The sequence below is a fragment of the Mustela putorius genome, unplaced genomic scaffold, assembly GCF_011764305.1.
Source record: "Mustela putorius furo isolate JIRA1106 unplaced genomic scaffold, ASM1176430v1.1 tig00000281_pilon_pilon_pilon, whole genome shotgun sequence".
Taxonomy (NCBI): Eukaryota; Metazoa; Chordata; class Mammalia; order Carnivora; family Mustelidae; genus Mustela; species Mustela putorius.
In genome coordinates this window covers 4,625,903-4,641,889 of record NW_025421343.1, presented here as the reverse complement: position 1 = coordinate 4,641,889, position 15,987 = coordinate 4,625,903, and the positions used below count along the sequence as shown (strand labels likewise).

At 49.5% G+C, this 15,987-nt stretch overlaps 1 protein-coding gene across 2 annotated transcripts in view; it reads right to left on the bottom strand.

Moving 5' to 3' along the window:
* Positions 1–4,087: 4,087 nt before the first annotated feature.
* Positions 4,088–15,987, bottom strand: part of HK2 (hexokinase 2) — a 60,714-nt gene continuing 48,814 nt past the window's right edge. For both annotated transcript variants that reach the window (XM_004742274.3, XM_013051192.2), the window contains 8 exons: positions 15,128–15,276; positions 14,746–14,865; positions 11,165–11,260; positions 10,617–10,716; positions 10,350–10,533; positions 9,890–10,045; positions 8,460–8,693; positions 4,088–6,333 (listed from right to left, as the gene is read on the bottom strand). In XM_004742274.3, coding sequence (XP_004742331.1) covers positions 6,189–6,333; positions 8,460–8,693; positions 9,890–10,045; positions 10,350–10,533; positions 10,617–10,716; positions 11,165–11,260; positions 14,746–14,865; positions 15,128–15,276 — 1,184 coding nt within the window. In that variant the 3' untranslated portion in view covers positions 4,088–6,188. The remainder of the gene's footprint in view (positions 6,334–8,459; positions 8,694–9,889; positions 10,046–10,349; positions 10,534–10,616; positions 10,717–11,164; positions 11,261–14,745; positions 14,866–15,127; positions 15,277–15,987) is intronic.

The window sequence follows — 15,987 nt, the reverse complement described above, 5'->3', positions numbered from 1 at the left end:
TCCACATGGGGCTCCCTGCTCGGTGGGGAATCTGTTCCTCCCTCTCCCTTTGGTGGCCACTCTGCCTAATTGTGCTTTCTCTCTCAAATAAGTAAATAAAAATCTTAAAAGAAAAAAAAAAAACAAACAGAATAAAGCCTACCATAATTAATAATGTTTCTCTGCACCAATGGTTCTCAACTAGGACCGACTATACCTCCCTGGTAAGGTTGATAAATTTAACAAAATTTAAAAGGACCATCCATTAAATCTGAATTTCAGATAAGCAATAAATAGTATGTGGTCAAACATGTCCCACAGAATATTGGGGATAAAATACTAGGTCAGTATTTTATATTAGGCCAGTATTTTATGGGACAACCCCACTCCCAGAGGACATTTGGCAATGTCTGAAGCCATTTTGTCACAACTGGGGAAGGGGATGCTACTGGAGTCTGATGGGTATAGGCCAGGGATGCTGCAAACATCCCACAGGGCACAGGACAGCCCTCACAACGAAGGATCGCCAGCCCTAAATGTCAGTAGCATTGAGGCTGAAACACTCTGGGAAAACCAACCAGAAAATATAATAAAAATCAAGGACACTGCACAGCAAGTATAAACTGTCTGGGGATTAATTTAACAAAAGAATTCACAGAATCTCTATAGAGAAAACTCTTAAACTCTGAGAAAAGGCAGAAAAGATTACAGGAATACACAGAGACGTTCTATGCCCTTGTGAACATGCAGAATGTCATTCTACTCCGAAAATCGCTACAGTCATTGTAACTCTAATCAAACGAAGCTGATTTTTCTTCAGAGATTTGGTAGACTTTTTCTAAAATTTACACGGAGTAATAATGGACCATGACTCACTAGAGTCTGAAAAAGAAGAGACTTGCTTTGTTAGACACTAAGGCACCCTAGAAAGTCATGGTGTTAGAAAGTCAGTTACTGGCTCAAGAACAAACAAGGGAGATCAGGGCAGAAAAAAGCAGAGCCAGACCCTGGCAAACTTCCTATGTTTCTGAAACGCTGCTACAAAACAATGGGGAAGGACAGACTAACTCACCCGACCACATAAAAAAACCAAACCCATCCTCTCTCTCTGCCTGCCTCTCTGCCTAGTTGTGATTTCTGTCAAATAAAATATTAAAAAAAAAAAAAAAAAAAAAAAAAAAAAAAAAAAAAAAAGGAAAGAAAGAGAGAGAAGGAAAAAAAAAAAAAAAAAAAAAAAGGGGCACCTGGGTGGCTCAGTGGGTTAGGGCCTCTGCCTTTGGCTCAGGTCATGATCCCAGGATCCTGGGATCGGGCCCCGCATCCGGCTCTCTGCTCCTCGGGGAGCCTGCTTCCTCCTCTCTCTCTGCCTGCCTCTCTGCCTAGTTATGATTTCTGTCAAATAAATATTAAAAAAACAAACAAACAAAACTGGACCTTACCCATTATATGGAAGGTGCATGCGCACAGAGTTTACATTATCCCTTTTAAGTGAAAAGTTAACACTATAAAAAAAAGTAACACTATACCTAACAGTAACAAGACAATGTCAGTGGGCTAAGGATGAGAAAGGTCAAGCCATGTGAGTGGATTTGCTTACACCAAAAGAAAGGACTCCTAGTCAAGAAAGGATGCCCGTGGCCCGAATAACAGACTAGGAGAAGCTAGTCATACCTAAGGCAACAACAGATTGAGTCCTACATCCAACAAGTGACTCTGGTCAATCAGCAAGGAAAAAGAACCCTGCTTACAAAGTCAGCAAAGAATGTCCACGGGCAGTGAACTGAAGACCTTAAAAGCTAAGAAACATCCAAAGAGATGCTCAAGCGTCTTATAGAGAAATGTAAATTGGACCAACCATGCAATCTCACTTTACGCTCAGCACTTTAATAAAAATTAGGAAGCTGGATAATGCCCAGGGGTGCCAGAGATTCCCTGTTGGCGCCTGGGGGCAGCCTTTCAGGAGAGTCTGAAATGGGTCAGATGAAGGAAATGAAGGATCTGTGATCCCGCTCTCCCGTTCCGCATACATGCCATGAGAGATCATCCAAAGATGATTAAGGGGACGTGTGCAAAGACACTTGCCGCACGGATATTCGTTCAGCCAGAGCGGGCCGAGCCACAACGTCCGTGCATCGCTGGGAGTGCGGGTGGGAACACGGCGCATGCGCACATGGGAGGTTGCGCTGTAGTGGGAAGGAATGGGTTAGAGGACCGCACAGCCGCAGCTGTGGGTCTTTAAATAAAATATTTATTTAAAAAAAAAAAAAAGCGTGATGCTTAGCTTGAGGGAAAAAAAGACTTTCAGCCAGTAACATCTGTAAATTAAAAAGCATGCCCACAAAGCAATATACGCTTCAGACACACAAATAAGTTGCACATCACATCGATGCAGTAACAGGATTGCTGATCTTGAGTGGAGAAGGGGATAGAGAAAGGAGGGTGAAGGAGAATAAGATAAAAAAGCAAGAAGGATCCTTGCAAAGATTAAAAAATAAATGCGCTGAACTGAGGAGCGTGAGTAATTCAGCTCTTGCACCTGGGGCCTAAGGAAAACAAAGTAACAGAAAAAAAGGCGCAATGGGCTTGACGGAAGCTGGAAAAGCTATTTCCCAGCTCCAAGGAACTTGGGTACAGACCATCCAATTGCGTGAAGGAAATGGTCTTCCTAGTGGTGAGGGGCTCCCCCCCAACCCCCCCATCAGGAGGCGGCTTCGGGAGCTGAGCAGAGCCCAAGGAAGGGGAACCGGCGAGCGCAGGTGTGCAATGCAGAGGGTCTCCCATGGCGATGCCCGAATCCCAGAGGGGTGGGGGTCCGCTGTGGGGGTGCTGCGGCCATTACCACAGATAGAGGCCTCATTCTAGCCCGCTGTCCAGCCAGGCAGAGGGGACATTCAGGGAAACATGATAATCCTCACAGGCCATATAATCTCTTTAACAAAACCAGGATGATAATGTGTTGTATAACATACTTTCAGCATGAAACAGCATGCTGTCAACACTCCCAAATTAAATGTTCTTCTAGAACATTGTCATGGTTTTAAGGGGTCCGTGCAAGTTACTTACTGCTCGCAGCCAGGGCTCACCTCCTCTGCTCTGCTCGGTCTCCCTTTTCCAGCTGGTTCCCTGCCAGGTTTGGCCAAGAGAGACGCTGCAGAAAACTACAGGGGAGGGTTGTTTCTAACCACCCTTTTCCCCTGCTCTGTGGTTCCACCCTCTCCCCAGCTTTTGGCCTCTGGCCCAGCCACTGGGATAGAAAGACTGATTCTTTGGTGTTGTTACTCTCTGGCTTCTCAGCTCTTTCATCACCTGTATAACCAAGCCCCTGTAGCAAAATCTGAAATAACAGGCATGGATTGTCTTCCTGTCTGGACTCTAACACAGGATGGGCAGACCCACTGGATGGGGTGCTCCTTTTTTGTTATAAAGCACGTAACAGTCAATACCCTCAAAGCTGATTCTTCATCTCCATCTGTTTCCTCTGTACAAATTTCTAGAAAACTACACAAAACATGCCTTTGATGCCTGTTGCCTCTTTTCCCCCCATCTAAATGGTTGTACCAGCTTGCACCCCACCAGTGCAGGAGATACTTCCATAATCTCATTGTCCCATGGGGCCATGACCGTGGGGGTCAGTAGGGTCTCATGTGGAAGGGATTGCCCAGGTTTGTATTATGTTTATTGGAGAGAGGGGAAAGGCAAGGAGAGGACAGAGGTACGTGCTCTTCAGATGTTCTAAGCAGTGGCTTTCCATCCTGAATTTGAGTCACGTACCTACAGAGACCAGCCAGAGCCCCGGAGGCCTCTGCTAACTTAGCTCAGCCAGACTCCTTCAATGATAGTCTCCTGTGCCTGCCACACTTCTTCCTGATGCTTGAAAGCTAGGGGCTCAAAAATGGCCTAGGAAAGGTCATCTATCCTCCAGTTCCACTGGAACTGAGTTCCTGGGAAGAGAAGTATCTGGGGTCAGGACAAGTCTTTGCCACATGCCTATCAAGCAAGCTTATTACCATTATCGAGACAGTCATCCATCGTTCAGACCAGGCAGGGAGTACTAATGGGCCCACACTCTTAAAAAAAAAAAAAAAATCCTCATGAACCACACGCTGGGTATTTTGAAAAATGTTAAAATTTATTAATAGTTAACATCACATAGTTAATTCAACTAGCTCTTTACTATACATGACAACACGTTTATTAGACTGAGTGCTCAAAGATTTGAGATTCAACACATCCCAACTAAAGACTGAGACTGTGTTTACACCAGGCAAAGCAGCATCAGCAAGGAACGGTCACCTAACTGTGGGAACACAGACGTTCAAAATGCATTTTCCATTTTGGAAACCAACAACATATTTTGAATAGCCACACGCACACACACACAGCTCTACCTTTAAAAAAAAAAAAAGGTGCAATTTCACAGACAGAGCCTAATTTTCAAGTTTAAAAGTTAAAATTCATCTCTACTTCTTGGGCGTTCTTTAGTGATACTCGGATCTAAACATTCTTAGTACAAGTATGATAAATGTGCAAAGTCGGGTGCTACTCAGCCCTGTTTTTGCTTCCTTGTTGTGATCCTTGACTCCTACTCAATAGTGTTCTAGGGCTATTCCCTCTTTACCGTGTAGTTGCAGTGTGAGGGTGTGCGTATTTTAGGGAGGAAGTGGCCTTTGGGTTCAGAATTAACTGTACCCCTGAAAGGTAGAGCATGGAAGATCTCAGGCCACCCCACTCCCCTCACCCCCATCAACAGTTGGAAATAAATACTGTGTACAAAAACAGCTCAGCCTCCAGAAGTCCTTGGACAACGCTTCTTAGAAAAACATTTACAAAACACATCAGTTTTGCCGGGAGGGCACAAATCCGCCTTTAAAGGTGTTGTCCCTGAGGTTTTCTGCATTTGATTGTTTCATTGTTTGGTTTTGGTTTGCTATTAACAGGGAGACAGAATTTTTTAAGAAATGCTCTTGGTGGCTTCCTTTATCTTCTCAGAGAGCTTAAAAATACTGACTGCCCTAAGAATAAACAATTCTTAAGCGAGCCTGTCTGAAAGGATTCCTGTCTGCTTTGGTTAAGAGCCCGTGTTCTGGTGCCCCAGGAAGGTCTACAGAGAGCAGCCAGTTGCTGCAGTTTCTTCCATCCATAGACCCAGCTTCCCTCACTGTGCCCTGCCATCCATGGTTTCCGGTCTGCAGGTTAAAAAGGAGCTGGGAAGGAGCTACTTGGCCATTCACTCACCCTGAAGGGGCTTCCCTTCTCTTCTCGCAGGCGAATGAGGTATTTCTAGTAACCTGTCAGTATCTTCACCTTCCATCCTCTAGTGACGCTCGTCTACTCCAGAGGCCAAGTCTGGAAAGACTCTGTGTTTATGTACATCACACACTGACATATAAATACATTACATATAACGAATCATTACATACAGTGTCAAGGTAAAGGAACGGATGTACTTCATGAACTAAATAAATTTCAAACATAAATTAAAATGAAAGTAAGAGTTGTTTCCATTTCTGCAGGAAATATTTTTAAAAACAGACAAAAAGTCTCCCTGCCCCCAAAGGTCCATTGCTCATGGATGACTCAGGAACCCACGTGTGGCCTTGGTGTTGCTTTCTCGGATTCAGGATGCTGTAATTCCAGAGATGAGCCTCTCCTGGAACTCACCAGGCACGTAAAGGAGGTTAAAGAGGGGGTGCCACGTGGCTATCCATGGATCCCCCATTGCTGGTCTTCTCTTACCCCTGCCCCTTCTGCCTGTGGGAGAATCAGGCTCAAGTGAGTGGCGGTCCCTCCAGATCTCAGAGGAGAAACATTATCAGCCTCTGAGCGGGGACTGCTCTTCACCTAGAAATACTGTGCTCAGAGTCCATGGGGAGGCCACCGTATCTTCTCATTAGTGTCCCCATCCTGCAGGATTAAGCAGGGACGTGGAATTTGGCCAGGGGGAGGACTAAAGGTTAAAATCTGTCTTGAGTTTTCAAAGAACCAGTAGGAACAGTTGTGACAAGTATAAACAAGTCCTTATTTCAAAACATACGGATCTTGGGAGGGCCAAGACTTGGGCACTAAACTCAACAGTGAGTATCTAGAGAGACCACACCCAGTCCCCTCTCTGCCAAGGAGATGCCCAGGGGCCCATCTATGACACACGGGGTGACATTTTATAATTTAAAGCAGGGAAGACGGGGAACCAGAGTAAGTCCCTTCCGCCTCTACCGCTGGCCAGCATCGCGGATGCGGCAGGCCACAGCAGTGATGAGCGCTGCCCCCTTCCCGCTGCCGTCCTCTGACTCCAGGAAGGACACGTCACATTTCGGAGCCAGGTCCTTTACCGTCTCGTGCATCACTTGGGCAAAGCTGCAAACATGGGGAGGAAGACACAGGGGGAGAAAAGAACACCTCAGTCGTGATTGATGTATGTCCCCCAAGTTGAGATCCTAGGAAGTGATCCTGGAATTACTGAGGTGAGCAAAAGGATAGCTATCACGTATTAAACGCTATTATTGTGTGTATCAGAAAACCACGGCTTCGAGCGGCTGGCAACATGCCCCAAGTCTATGTCATAGTGGGCCAAGTGGGAGCAGAGAGCCGCTGGGAGGCAACTGTCTGAGATTCTGGGGTTGTGTTCTTAAAATTCACCAGTGGAAGACAGGGTCAAGGGTCATGGGCACCACAGGTGTGCCCTGTGGAAGTACATAGCCTATTCACGAACTCTGGAAGACCAAGCCTCATGCATGTAATACTTGATTTTCCAGGAGTATGGACTCACGCAGACCCACATCTAATCCAAAATGCCATTAAAGATGAAAGGAGCAGGCTCAGGAGCTTGCTGTTGGCACATTATGGTGATCATCGAGCTTTCAGTATGGGATCAGAGAAAGAGACAGTCACCATGTCCCCAACACAGCAGGATACCATACTGTTTGGTTTTCTTTCGATATGAACCTGTCGCAAGGAGAATTCCTGCCCTCTCTCCTTTCGGGACTGGCTTCTCCCCACAGCATATAAGTTTTGAGATGCATCCACATGCAAGTATGGGATTGCAGTTTGTGAATTTTCCAGGCTGTGGAGCGTATCTTTGAATGAGTATGCTGCAGTTTTATTGTAAAGCTAATGGGTATTGGTTACGGCGATGCCCTCGTCATCTATGGAACACACCTAGCATCAGGAGCTTGACTTCTGTCCCCCTCCCCAACTCTCATCTGGGACGAAGATTCCCACTTACGAGGCACCGATCAACAAGAGAATGGGCTTGGAAAGGCAAGCTTCTCTCTGAGGCAACATTTCCATCAAGGAGTCTCTCTGTCCTCACTCCTTTCCACCTATTGCCCAGACCAGGGTAACAGCTCTCTCTTTTTTTTTTTTTTTTTAAAGATTTTATTTATTTGACAGAGAGAGATCACAAGCAGGCAGAGAGGCAGGCAGAGAGAGAGAGGAGGAAGCAGGCTCCCTGCTGAGCAGAGAGCCCAATGCGGGACTCGATCCCAGGATCCTGAGATCACGACCTGAGCTGAAGGCAGCAGCTTAACCCACTGAGCCATCCAGGCGCCCACAGCTCTATTCTTTTAACTTTGAGCAGGGAAGCTTGGGGGGGGGGGGGATTGGGGCAATTCTTGAATTCAGGATGATTTACTCAAAACATATGCAAATGAGTGAAAAAGGGAGATGGAAAGACAGGGGTAAGTGTAGAAAGAAAAGGGAATTTGGTGCTTCCACACTGGGGCTGGGAGGTTCAAGGAACACACTTTCTATCAAGAGCCAGACAGTAGATACTTTCCGCCTTGTGGGTGACTACTCTGTCACCGTGGCGTGAAAGCAGCCAGAGACAACACGAACGTGAGTAGGCAGGGCCGAATTCCAATAAAACTTTATTTACAAAAAGTGTCATGGCTCTAGTCAGCCAGCCCCCATGCAAGACTGCAGAAAATACCCCACTCTGGAACTCCAGCATACCTTCCCAGAATGTTCTCAGGAGCACTGTTTTTAACGGACACAATCTAGAAATAACCCAATATCCATTAGCAGTAGTATACTCGTTCAAAGGTATGCTCCACAGCCTGGAAAATTCACAAACTACGATCCCACCCCTCCAGGTGGATGCATCTCAAAACTATACATTCTGTGTCGGAGAAGCCAGTCCCGAAAGGAGAGATGCCCAGGGGGATTCCCCTCACAACTGGTTCAAATTTAAGGAAAACCAAACAGTACGGTGCAAACAGACATACAGGGAAAGGCAGCTAGGGACCGAGTCACCAGAGTACCTTCCCCCAGCAGGGGTCAGGGGTGTGATACTGAGTTCTACAGGCTGGGTGGTCAAACACAGGCCTACTTCTGGTTATTCACCTTTAAACTCAAGCGTCTATGCTACGAACACTCACTTGAACATTAGACGGTTTGCTGTAAAATGGCGGGGGGGGGGTGGGTAAGGAAAGAGCTGGACAGAGCGAGAGATGGGAGAGCGTGGCGTGAGGTCAGGTACTCACTGGGGATGCAGCTTGTACAGGGTCCCATCCACGCCTACGGTCACTTTGAGGGTGTCCAGCCCCCGGTTTTCTCGTATCTTGTCTACCACAGCGGCCATGCCTGCGCCACAGAGCTGGGCTGCCCGCCGCGCCACCACGATGCACACCTCCTTGACAATGATGCTGTCGTCACAGGTGCTCTCGAGCCCCAGGTGATGCAGGATGGCACGGACCTGCAGCAGCGCCAGGCAGTCACTGCGGAGTAGGTGGGGGGGAGTACAGCGAGCGGTCAGTCACATACATGAGTGGCTGGCAGCCCACACGCCAGGGGTCTGGCCTGGCAGCGGCCCCCACCAGGTGCCTCCTGTTCTTGAAGTTGGTCCAGAAACCAACGCTCATCCCACTGGATCCCCTGGGTGTGACAGCAATGCCAAGACGCAGCTCCTATTTCCACCTGGCCCACGTGAGGCACGGCACTGCTCTCCACAGCTGGTACTCAAGAGAACAGTCTAGGGAAAGTCACCGTCTAGTGTTCCCACTTGTTCGGCAAGAATAAAGGTAGTGCGGATGCCGGCAGTTGGTATTTTCAGCTGCAAAGCTCTTTCCTACCCATCTCCTCCACGTTGTTCCCGGGTCAAGAGGACAGGCAGCCCCCTACCTCCCAGCACAGATCCTCACTCCAGCTCTACTCCCCCTCCCAGGGGGGGTCTGATGGCAACTCGCACACACTCTTCATGAAACAAGACATGAATCAAATTGTAAGAATATACTTGTTATTCTATCAAGGGAACTGTCTTGGGAATCGGCCCCCTGCACGCAAACGGACACACAGACGTGAACATATGCCTTCTCTTCACTGGTGCAGAAGCACTATGGCCCCCAACCCGGCCGCCCGCCTGCCTCCTGCTTTCCCACGCACCAGAGAGTGATGCACAGCAGTCATATGTGAAGGGCTCCGAGAGGCCCTGTTCTAATTTGCAGTGGACCTGCTGCCATTACTGGCCGCGAGGAGGGAGCCTATGTTCTAAAAAGCCACCGCACAGCCTGATTTCTGACCGCCAGGCACGCCAGCCCTCACTCGGCCCTGCTTCTCCCATCACCGAGTCCGTGGTCAGAAGCACCCTCCTGCCAGGCACGAACAGGCCACATCCTCTGTGCGTTCCCAATTTATTGCCAGTGCACAGGTTATCTTCCCACCTTTGAGAGTTGGCCTAAAACCCAACAATACTACTTTGCAAGGACTCCTGGCAACTCAGCAGGATTTCTCATGCTTAAAATGCCAACTATCCATGCGTTACTCAATAAACAGTACAGTATGGCTGTCTGCAACCAAACTGACCTGTAATAGAAGCCATATCCCTGGTCTTACTTGGGGTCTGGAAACCCTTCGGCTTGCTGTCCCAGGAAAGGGAGGACAGAGGTCCCACCCAACCCTGAGCCCTAATTCTCACCTCTCAATCTGAGACAGGAACTTGGTCTCAAAGATCCCTCTTGTCTTGAGTCGTTCTGAGATGCGGCCACGGAAGAGGAGCCCGCGCTTGGTGAAGTCGATGAGGATGTTTCGGACAATCTCACCCAGGTACATTCCGCTGATCATTTTCTCGAACCTGCAATGCCAGTAACATTCACGGAGGTTACGGAGGGGAGAGGGAGGCGCCCTGGGCATTAGCAAGGAGAAGGCATGCTGGATCCCTTGGGCGGGAAAGGACGTGCTGCTTGATTGGCTTGGGCAGGACAGCTGCTGTCTGCACACACTGACCCGTGGCCTTTGGCAACACTGGCCACAGCGCCTACCTGAGGCCCGTGGGGTTCCCTGGGATCGTTCCCATCTTCTGGGCTCACTACCTTCCAGTGCTTACTCCCAGCCCCTCACAGACATGTACCAGGACCCACACGCCCTGGGGCACCCACCTCTGTCTGCCGGGGTTGAGGGAGAGCTCATCCACGGCCACATCAAATTCCGTGCGGAAGTCGTCGAGGCATCCGTTGTCCCCGAAGGCCCCCCACTCCATGTTGACACACATGCGGCCCTCTTCCCCCTCCACCAGCTCCACGTTCCGCATCTCCTCCATGTAGCAGGCGTTGCTGCCCGTGCCTGCCGATCACAAACGCGTCAGCCCCTCAGCCGGCACCGTCCTCCTTCCATGCGAGCCTGTGGGTCCCGAGCCAGGTCCTTACCTACGATGAGGCCGACTTCGCAGTGAGGGTCCTCATAGCCACAGGTCATCATCGTCCCAACCGTGTCATTCACCACAGCAACCACGTCCAGGTCAAACTCCTGAGGGGGCAAACGAACCCCAACATTTTCCTTCAGACGCTCGCAAGGGAAATTTGTGTGTATATGAAGTGTACTTTATACAGCATGGCTCGTTCTCTCTTTTCATTCGTGCCCCCTAGGGGCTCAAGTGTCACCTCCTCAGGGAGGTTCCCCGGTTGTGCTATTAAGAGTGCCCTTCTCCAGACCACTCACCCTGTCCTCACCCGACTTCCTTTCTTGTCCCGGTGCGACAGCACCTGACATTAGCTCATGGGTTTGTTTATAGCTCAAGAGTTTGTTGTGGTCATTCCTGAGTCCCCAGTGCCAAGAGCAAGGCCTGACACACAGGGGACACTCAATCATCACTGAAGGATCACGTTCACTCTCCCCCTAACCCACACGCCTGCTCCCAGCATCTCCCCACTTTCTGAACAAGGTCATTCTGGGCCTCGTCCTGTGCCTGTCCCACCTCTCGCCGGTGGATGGCCTCCTTCAGCAGCGTGACCACGTCCTCACCCTCGCAGCCCGATGCCTTGAAGCCTTTAGTCCACTTGAGGAGGATGCTCTAAAAAAAAAAAAAAGAAAGAAAATCACACAGGACCATAGAGGAGGCTATCAGAGGACATGTGAGCCTTCCCCGCAGCCTGGCTGTGTCCCCGGTTCCCAACCTCACCACCAAGTAGTACGGTCCCCCCTTCAGTGACCAACGGTCTCCCCCACACGCAACGGCGCACCTGCCAGGCACGCATTCCATCATTTACTCCTCACAGCAAAGTGGTGAAATGTCATCATGAGGCCCCTTTTCTAGGCAACTACAGCTCTGGGGTAAGCTGCCCAAGGCCCAAAGCCAAGGGTAAGGCCCAGGTACCCCAATTCCATGAGCCCTAAGCACCACACCACTGCCCCAGCCATGGAGCCAAGCTCTATACCTGTTTCTTTCACTGGAAAAGCAGTTTGCTCTGTCATTGTCCTATACTTACATCAGAAGTCAGAGTATGTTTCTTAATTGTCAAACTCCCCGGGCATGAATGAGTGCCCTGACCCTAGCTGAGTGACAGCCAGGCTTCACACCACCCCAGGGAGGGACGTGCTCTCCTCTCCTCACAGACCACGGTAAGCCACTCATCTCTAATGTGGCCGTCCGCTGTGTCGCAGGGCCCTCTGGGGAACAGATGGATACGTGGTGGTTTTACATGTGGGAGAACTGACTTGTGTATTGTCCCCTGGTCCCTCTCTACCGCTGCAGCCCATCAGGAAAGAGGCACTCAGGGTTCCTGGGGCCCTTCCTGCAAGGCCAGAATCCATAGCATGGCTGGAGGCTCACTATCCACCCACATCTGGGTTTCTCCAAGCCTTGCCTGGCCTCACCACGACCTTGGCATTTTACAGCCCAGGCGAGTTTGGAACCACAAGTCAGCCTGGCTGTGTCACACTGTGCTCCAATCCCAGGACTTTTGGAAAACAAGCTAACGTCCATCGCAGCCATGTCCGGCTTTGCATACCTACACCCTAGTGACTGTGTGCTCATCTCCACCTGACTGTCTTGCCCACAGGTTAGCTCCGTGTCCCTAATGAAATTCTGTATTTGGCACTTTCAAGTTTACAGAATGATCAAATGACATTATGTCAGGTGGTCCTTTATAGTAACACACGCAGAGGCCTCTGCTGCGGGGAGACACGCCCCAGGCCACCAGGTGGTTAAGGCAGCTTGAGGTCTCTGGGCCGTGGCACCTGCTGATTTCCCACTCAACAGGGTATCTTAGCAAAGCAGAACCCAGCTTACAGACAGATGGAATGACAGAGAGAACCCAGCTCCCACTTTATCTGCTCTTAATTTTTATAATGTTAAAATATATACATGCTCCCTACAGAAACTTAGAACATATGGAATGAAACCTGATACAATGACCCAGAATCTTATCATTCGGGTAAAACAGTGAAGGTGTTCTTGGGTCACCTGATAAATACTTCAAAATACATACATGTTAGCATGAAAAGGAAGGCATGTTTATTTAAAAATATTTCAGTAGGAAAAGTTTTATGAATTGCAGTTTTTGTGGGTTTTTATATTGTAGAGACCAACTTATTCTTAAAAAATTTGGGTTTTACCATCAATTTTTTTCCCCCATCATTGAAATTTTTTTTTTTTTTTTTAAGATTTTATTTATTTATTTGGCAGAGAGAGATCACAAGTAGGCAGAGAGGCAGGCAGAGAGAGAGGAGGAAGCAGGCTCCCTGCTGGGCAGAGAGCCCAATGCGGGACTCGATCCCAAGACCCTGAGATCATGACCTGAGCCCAAGGCAGAGGCTTAACCCACTGAACCACCCAGGCGCCCCCATCATTGAAATTTCTTAAAACAACAACAACAACAACAAAAAACTAGTTATTGATACGAGACAGTGGATGGCTCGGAATTTGTTAACTATTTCCCAAGTGTCGAACAACTGGGTTTGTTCCTAATGTTTTCATTATAATAAGCAATGTTTCACTAAGTATCACGTAAGTATGTATCTCTATGTTCCCTTTGGTAAATTGAGGCAAACAGAAACATTCCTATACAATATATTTGAAAACTGTGAAAGAGAAGATCCTTAAAGTTCTTATAAGAAAAAAAAAAGGCCCACTTTTTAATTCTTTTTTTTTTTTTTTGTTTTGTCTCTATAGGGGATGGCAGATGCTAACTAAACTTTTTGTGGTGCCGGACTCCTTAAACCTCTATGGCTTGCATGTTACCAGCTCAATAAAACCAGTCAAGAACAAGAAAGTGAAAACCAACACTGCCTTAGGGACAGCAGACACACGATGACACAGGTGTTGGGAAATACTACATTAGGCAAGATTTTTCATTGTCGGACACCCCCAAAGCCTTCAGCAGATGGGGCACACGATGAATTCAGCTGAGGGGAAGAGGAGGAAGCACTTACAAAACTCAGCTGAGCAACATGGAGGCCCTATTCTAAAACCCTACACCAAATGCTGGCCTTTCTTCTCCACCGGACCAAGCTCCCTGTACCTGGGACCTTTCCCACCTCTGTCCTCTCCTGCACATGGCCAGGCCTACCTGCCCTTCTTCCCCATCCACTCCTTTGGACTTGGAAGACGATCCAAGTCTCCATGCTCACCGGGTATGTGCTCACGTTAACATCACAATGCGTATCCTCGGAGCTCTGGCCCCCTGTCGCTGCCCCGTTCCCACCAGCAGCTCACGCCTTCCCACCCTTGCTTACTTGCCGTCAGCACAGTTCGTGCCTCAGCCCCTAAAGCAGGGACCAGGCCTTGTGGACCCTGGCCACTCTGTGCATGTGTAAACATGTGTGCACGCTCCTGTTCTACAGGACCAATCGAGAAGGGAAACAACTGCTTAGACAACAGTCTCCTAACATCTCGTACGCCGACTGTCCGCCCAGAACAAGCCCAAGCACAGTACTCAGCTCCCCTCTGTTCTCAACACCCCGTGACCAGAACAGCAGAGCGCACAGCTCTCAGCCTGCCTGCTTCACTCACGCAAGGCTGGCGGAAAAGGCATGAAAAGCAAAGCTACGACAAGAGAAACACCGGGGCACCTGAACGCCAGGAGGTGAATGAAAATATCTTGCAGGAGCTGGTGAGCTTCCCTGAGAACACAGACTCGGGGATCAGGCACCAGAACTGAAATCCTGGCTTGGCCACTCCCAAGCCTTCTGATCTGGGGCAAGACACCTGGCATCTCTGTAGACTGTTTTCCTTCCTGCAAGATGGGCATGCAAACACCTACCTTATATGGTTGCCGTGAGCGTTAAATGAGGTGACACACATAGGGAGCCTAGCACCATGCCTGGCGTCAAATGCTGTAAAAACGTTTGTCCTCTGTATTTTGGTAAGCACCATCTTCATTTCCCCGAAGACTGTGCCCTAAGTAATCTCCAAGCCCACCATGAGGCCGGCTACCATGACTGCTGGCTCATGCCCGTCTTTGCCTCCTCTCAACTCAACCTTCTCCCCAGTTCCAAACCCAGGCTGGGCTAGAGTCAATAAAGCCCAGAGGCCGGCGCCCCGGGAGACTCGGTTACCTCATCCAGGCTGTTCTGCTGGCAGGGGAAGGAGAAGGTGAAACCCAGAGGCAAGGACACGCCCTTCATGCCCATGTATTCCAGGAAGTCGGCGATGCACTGGACAATGTGGTCGAAGAGCTGCGGGGACAAGTGAGGCAGTGAGGGAGGGGCCCCAGCCAGGGTAGGCTGGCCCCCCCCACAGCGCCTGGCCGTGAGCCCGGGGCTCCAATGGGGACAAACTCACGCTCAGGCACAAACCTAGGGGCGGGGGAGACCAGGCCAGAGCCCCAGGCCCCCTGCCCTTCCCTGGGACCATGGCTGAGAGGAAGCACCGTCCTCCCGGGCGAGAATGGGTATCCACTGGGGTCCCCTCCCCGAGGGGACACACGCCTAGTCTCACCTCGTCCCCTGTGCCGTGCATGACCTCCTGCGGGATAGAGTAGATCTTGTTGTGCATCTCCACGCCGCGCCGCTTTCCATTCCTCACACGCACCAGCAGGACCCGGAAATTGGTGCCCCCGAGGTCCAAAGCCAGGAAGTCACCTTTCTCTGAAAAATAAACAAACCCAGGAGGGTGACGGGCTGGAGCGTCAGTATGTCAACACCACAGAAAGGGATGGTCTAAGGCCCTTTTCCCTAACACAGACCTCTCCTGTCAGCCCCAACCCACTCAGGGGAGATGGACTGTGTGTTCCACCGAACAGGAAAGAAAATAAGATCCCTGGGATGAGATCCTGCTGCCTCCGTAGTGATCCTCAGATGAGGTCAGGTGGCCCCAGAAGTCACAGTGAGCTAGCTCCACAGGACACTGGAGATTGTGATCTGTGATACAGTATACTCAAAAAAATATCTAGGGGCACCTGGGTGGCTCAGTTGATTAAGTGTCTGCCTTCGGCTCGGGTCATGATCCCAGGGTCCTGAGATCAAGCCCCGCATCAAGCTCCCTGCTCAGCGGAGTCTGCTTCTCCCTCTCTCTCAGCCCCTCCTCCCTGTTTGTGTTCTCTCTCATGCACATGCTCTCTCTCTCTCTCTCTAATAACCTTGGGGAAAAAAATCTAAATGTGTCATTCATGCTAAATCAAAAGCCACCTTCTCTTAGCTTCTAGAATAGAGAAGAAACAGCAGAAGCCAACTCTTCAAAGGAAACAGAAGGGAATTCTTTTCACACAAGAAAACCCTCCTCTGTTGGGCAATCATAGGTAACGAGCTGCGTGCCTCACGCACACTCCTCCAGCAACCCTGAGGCAGCCCTGAGGAGGA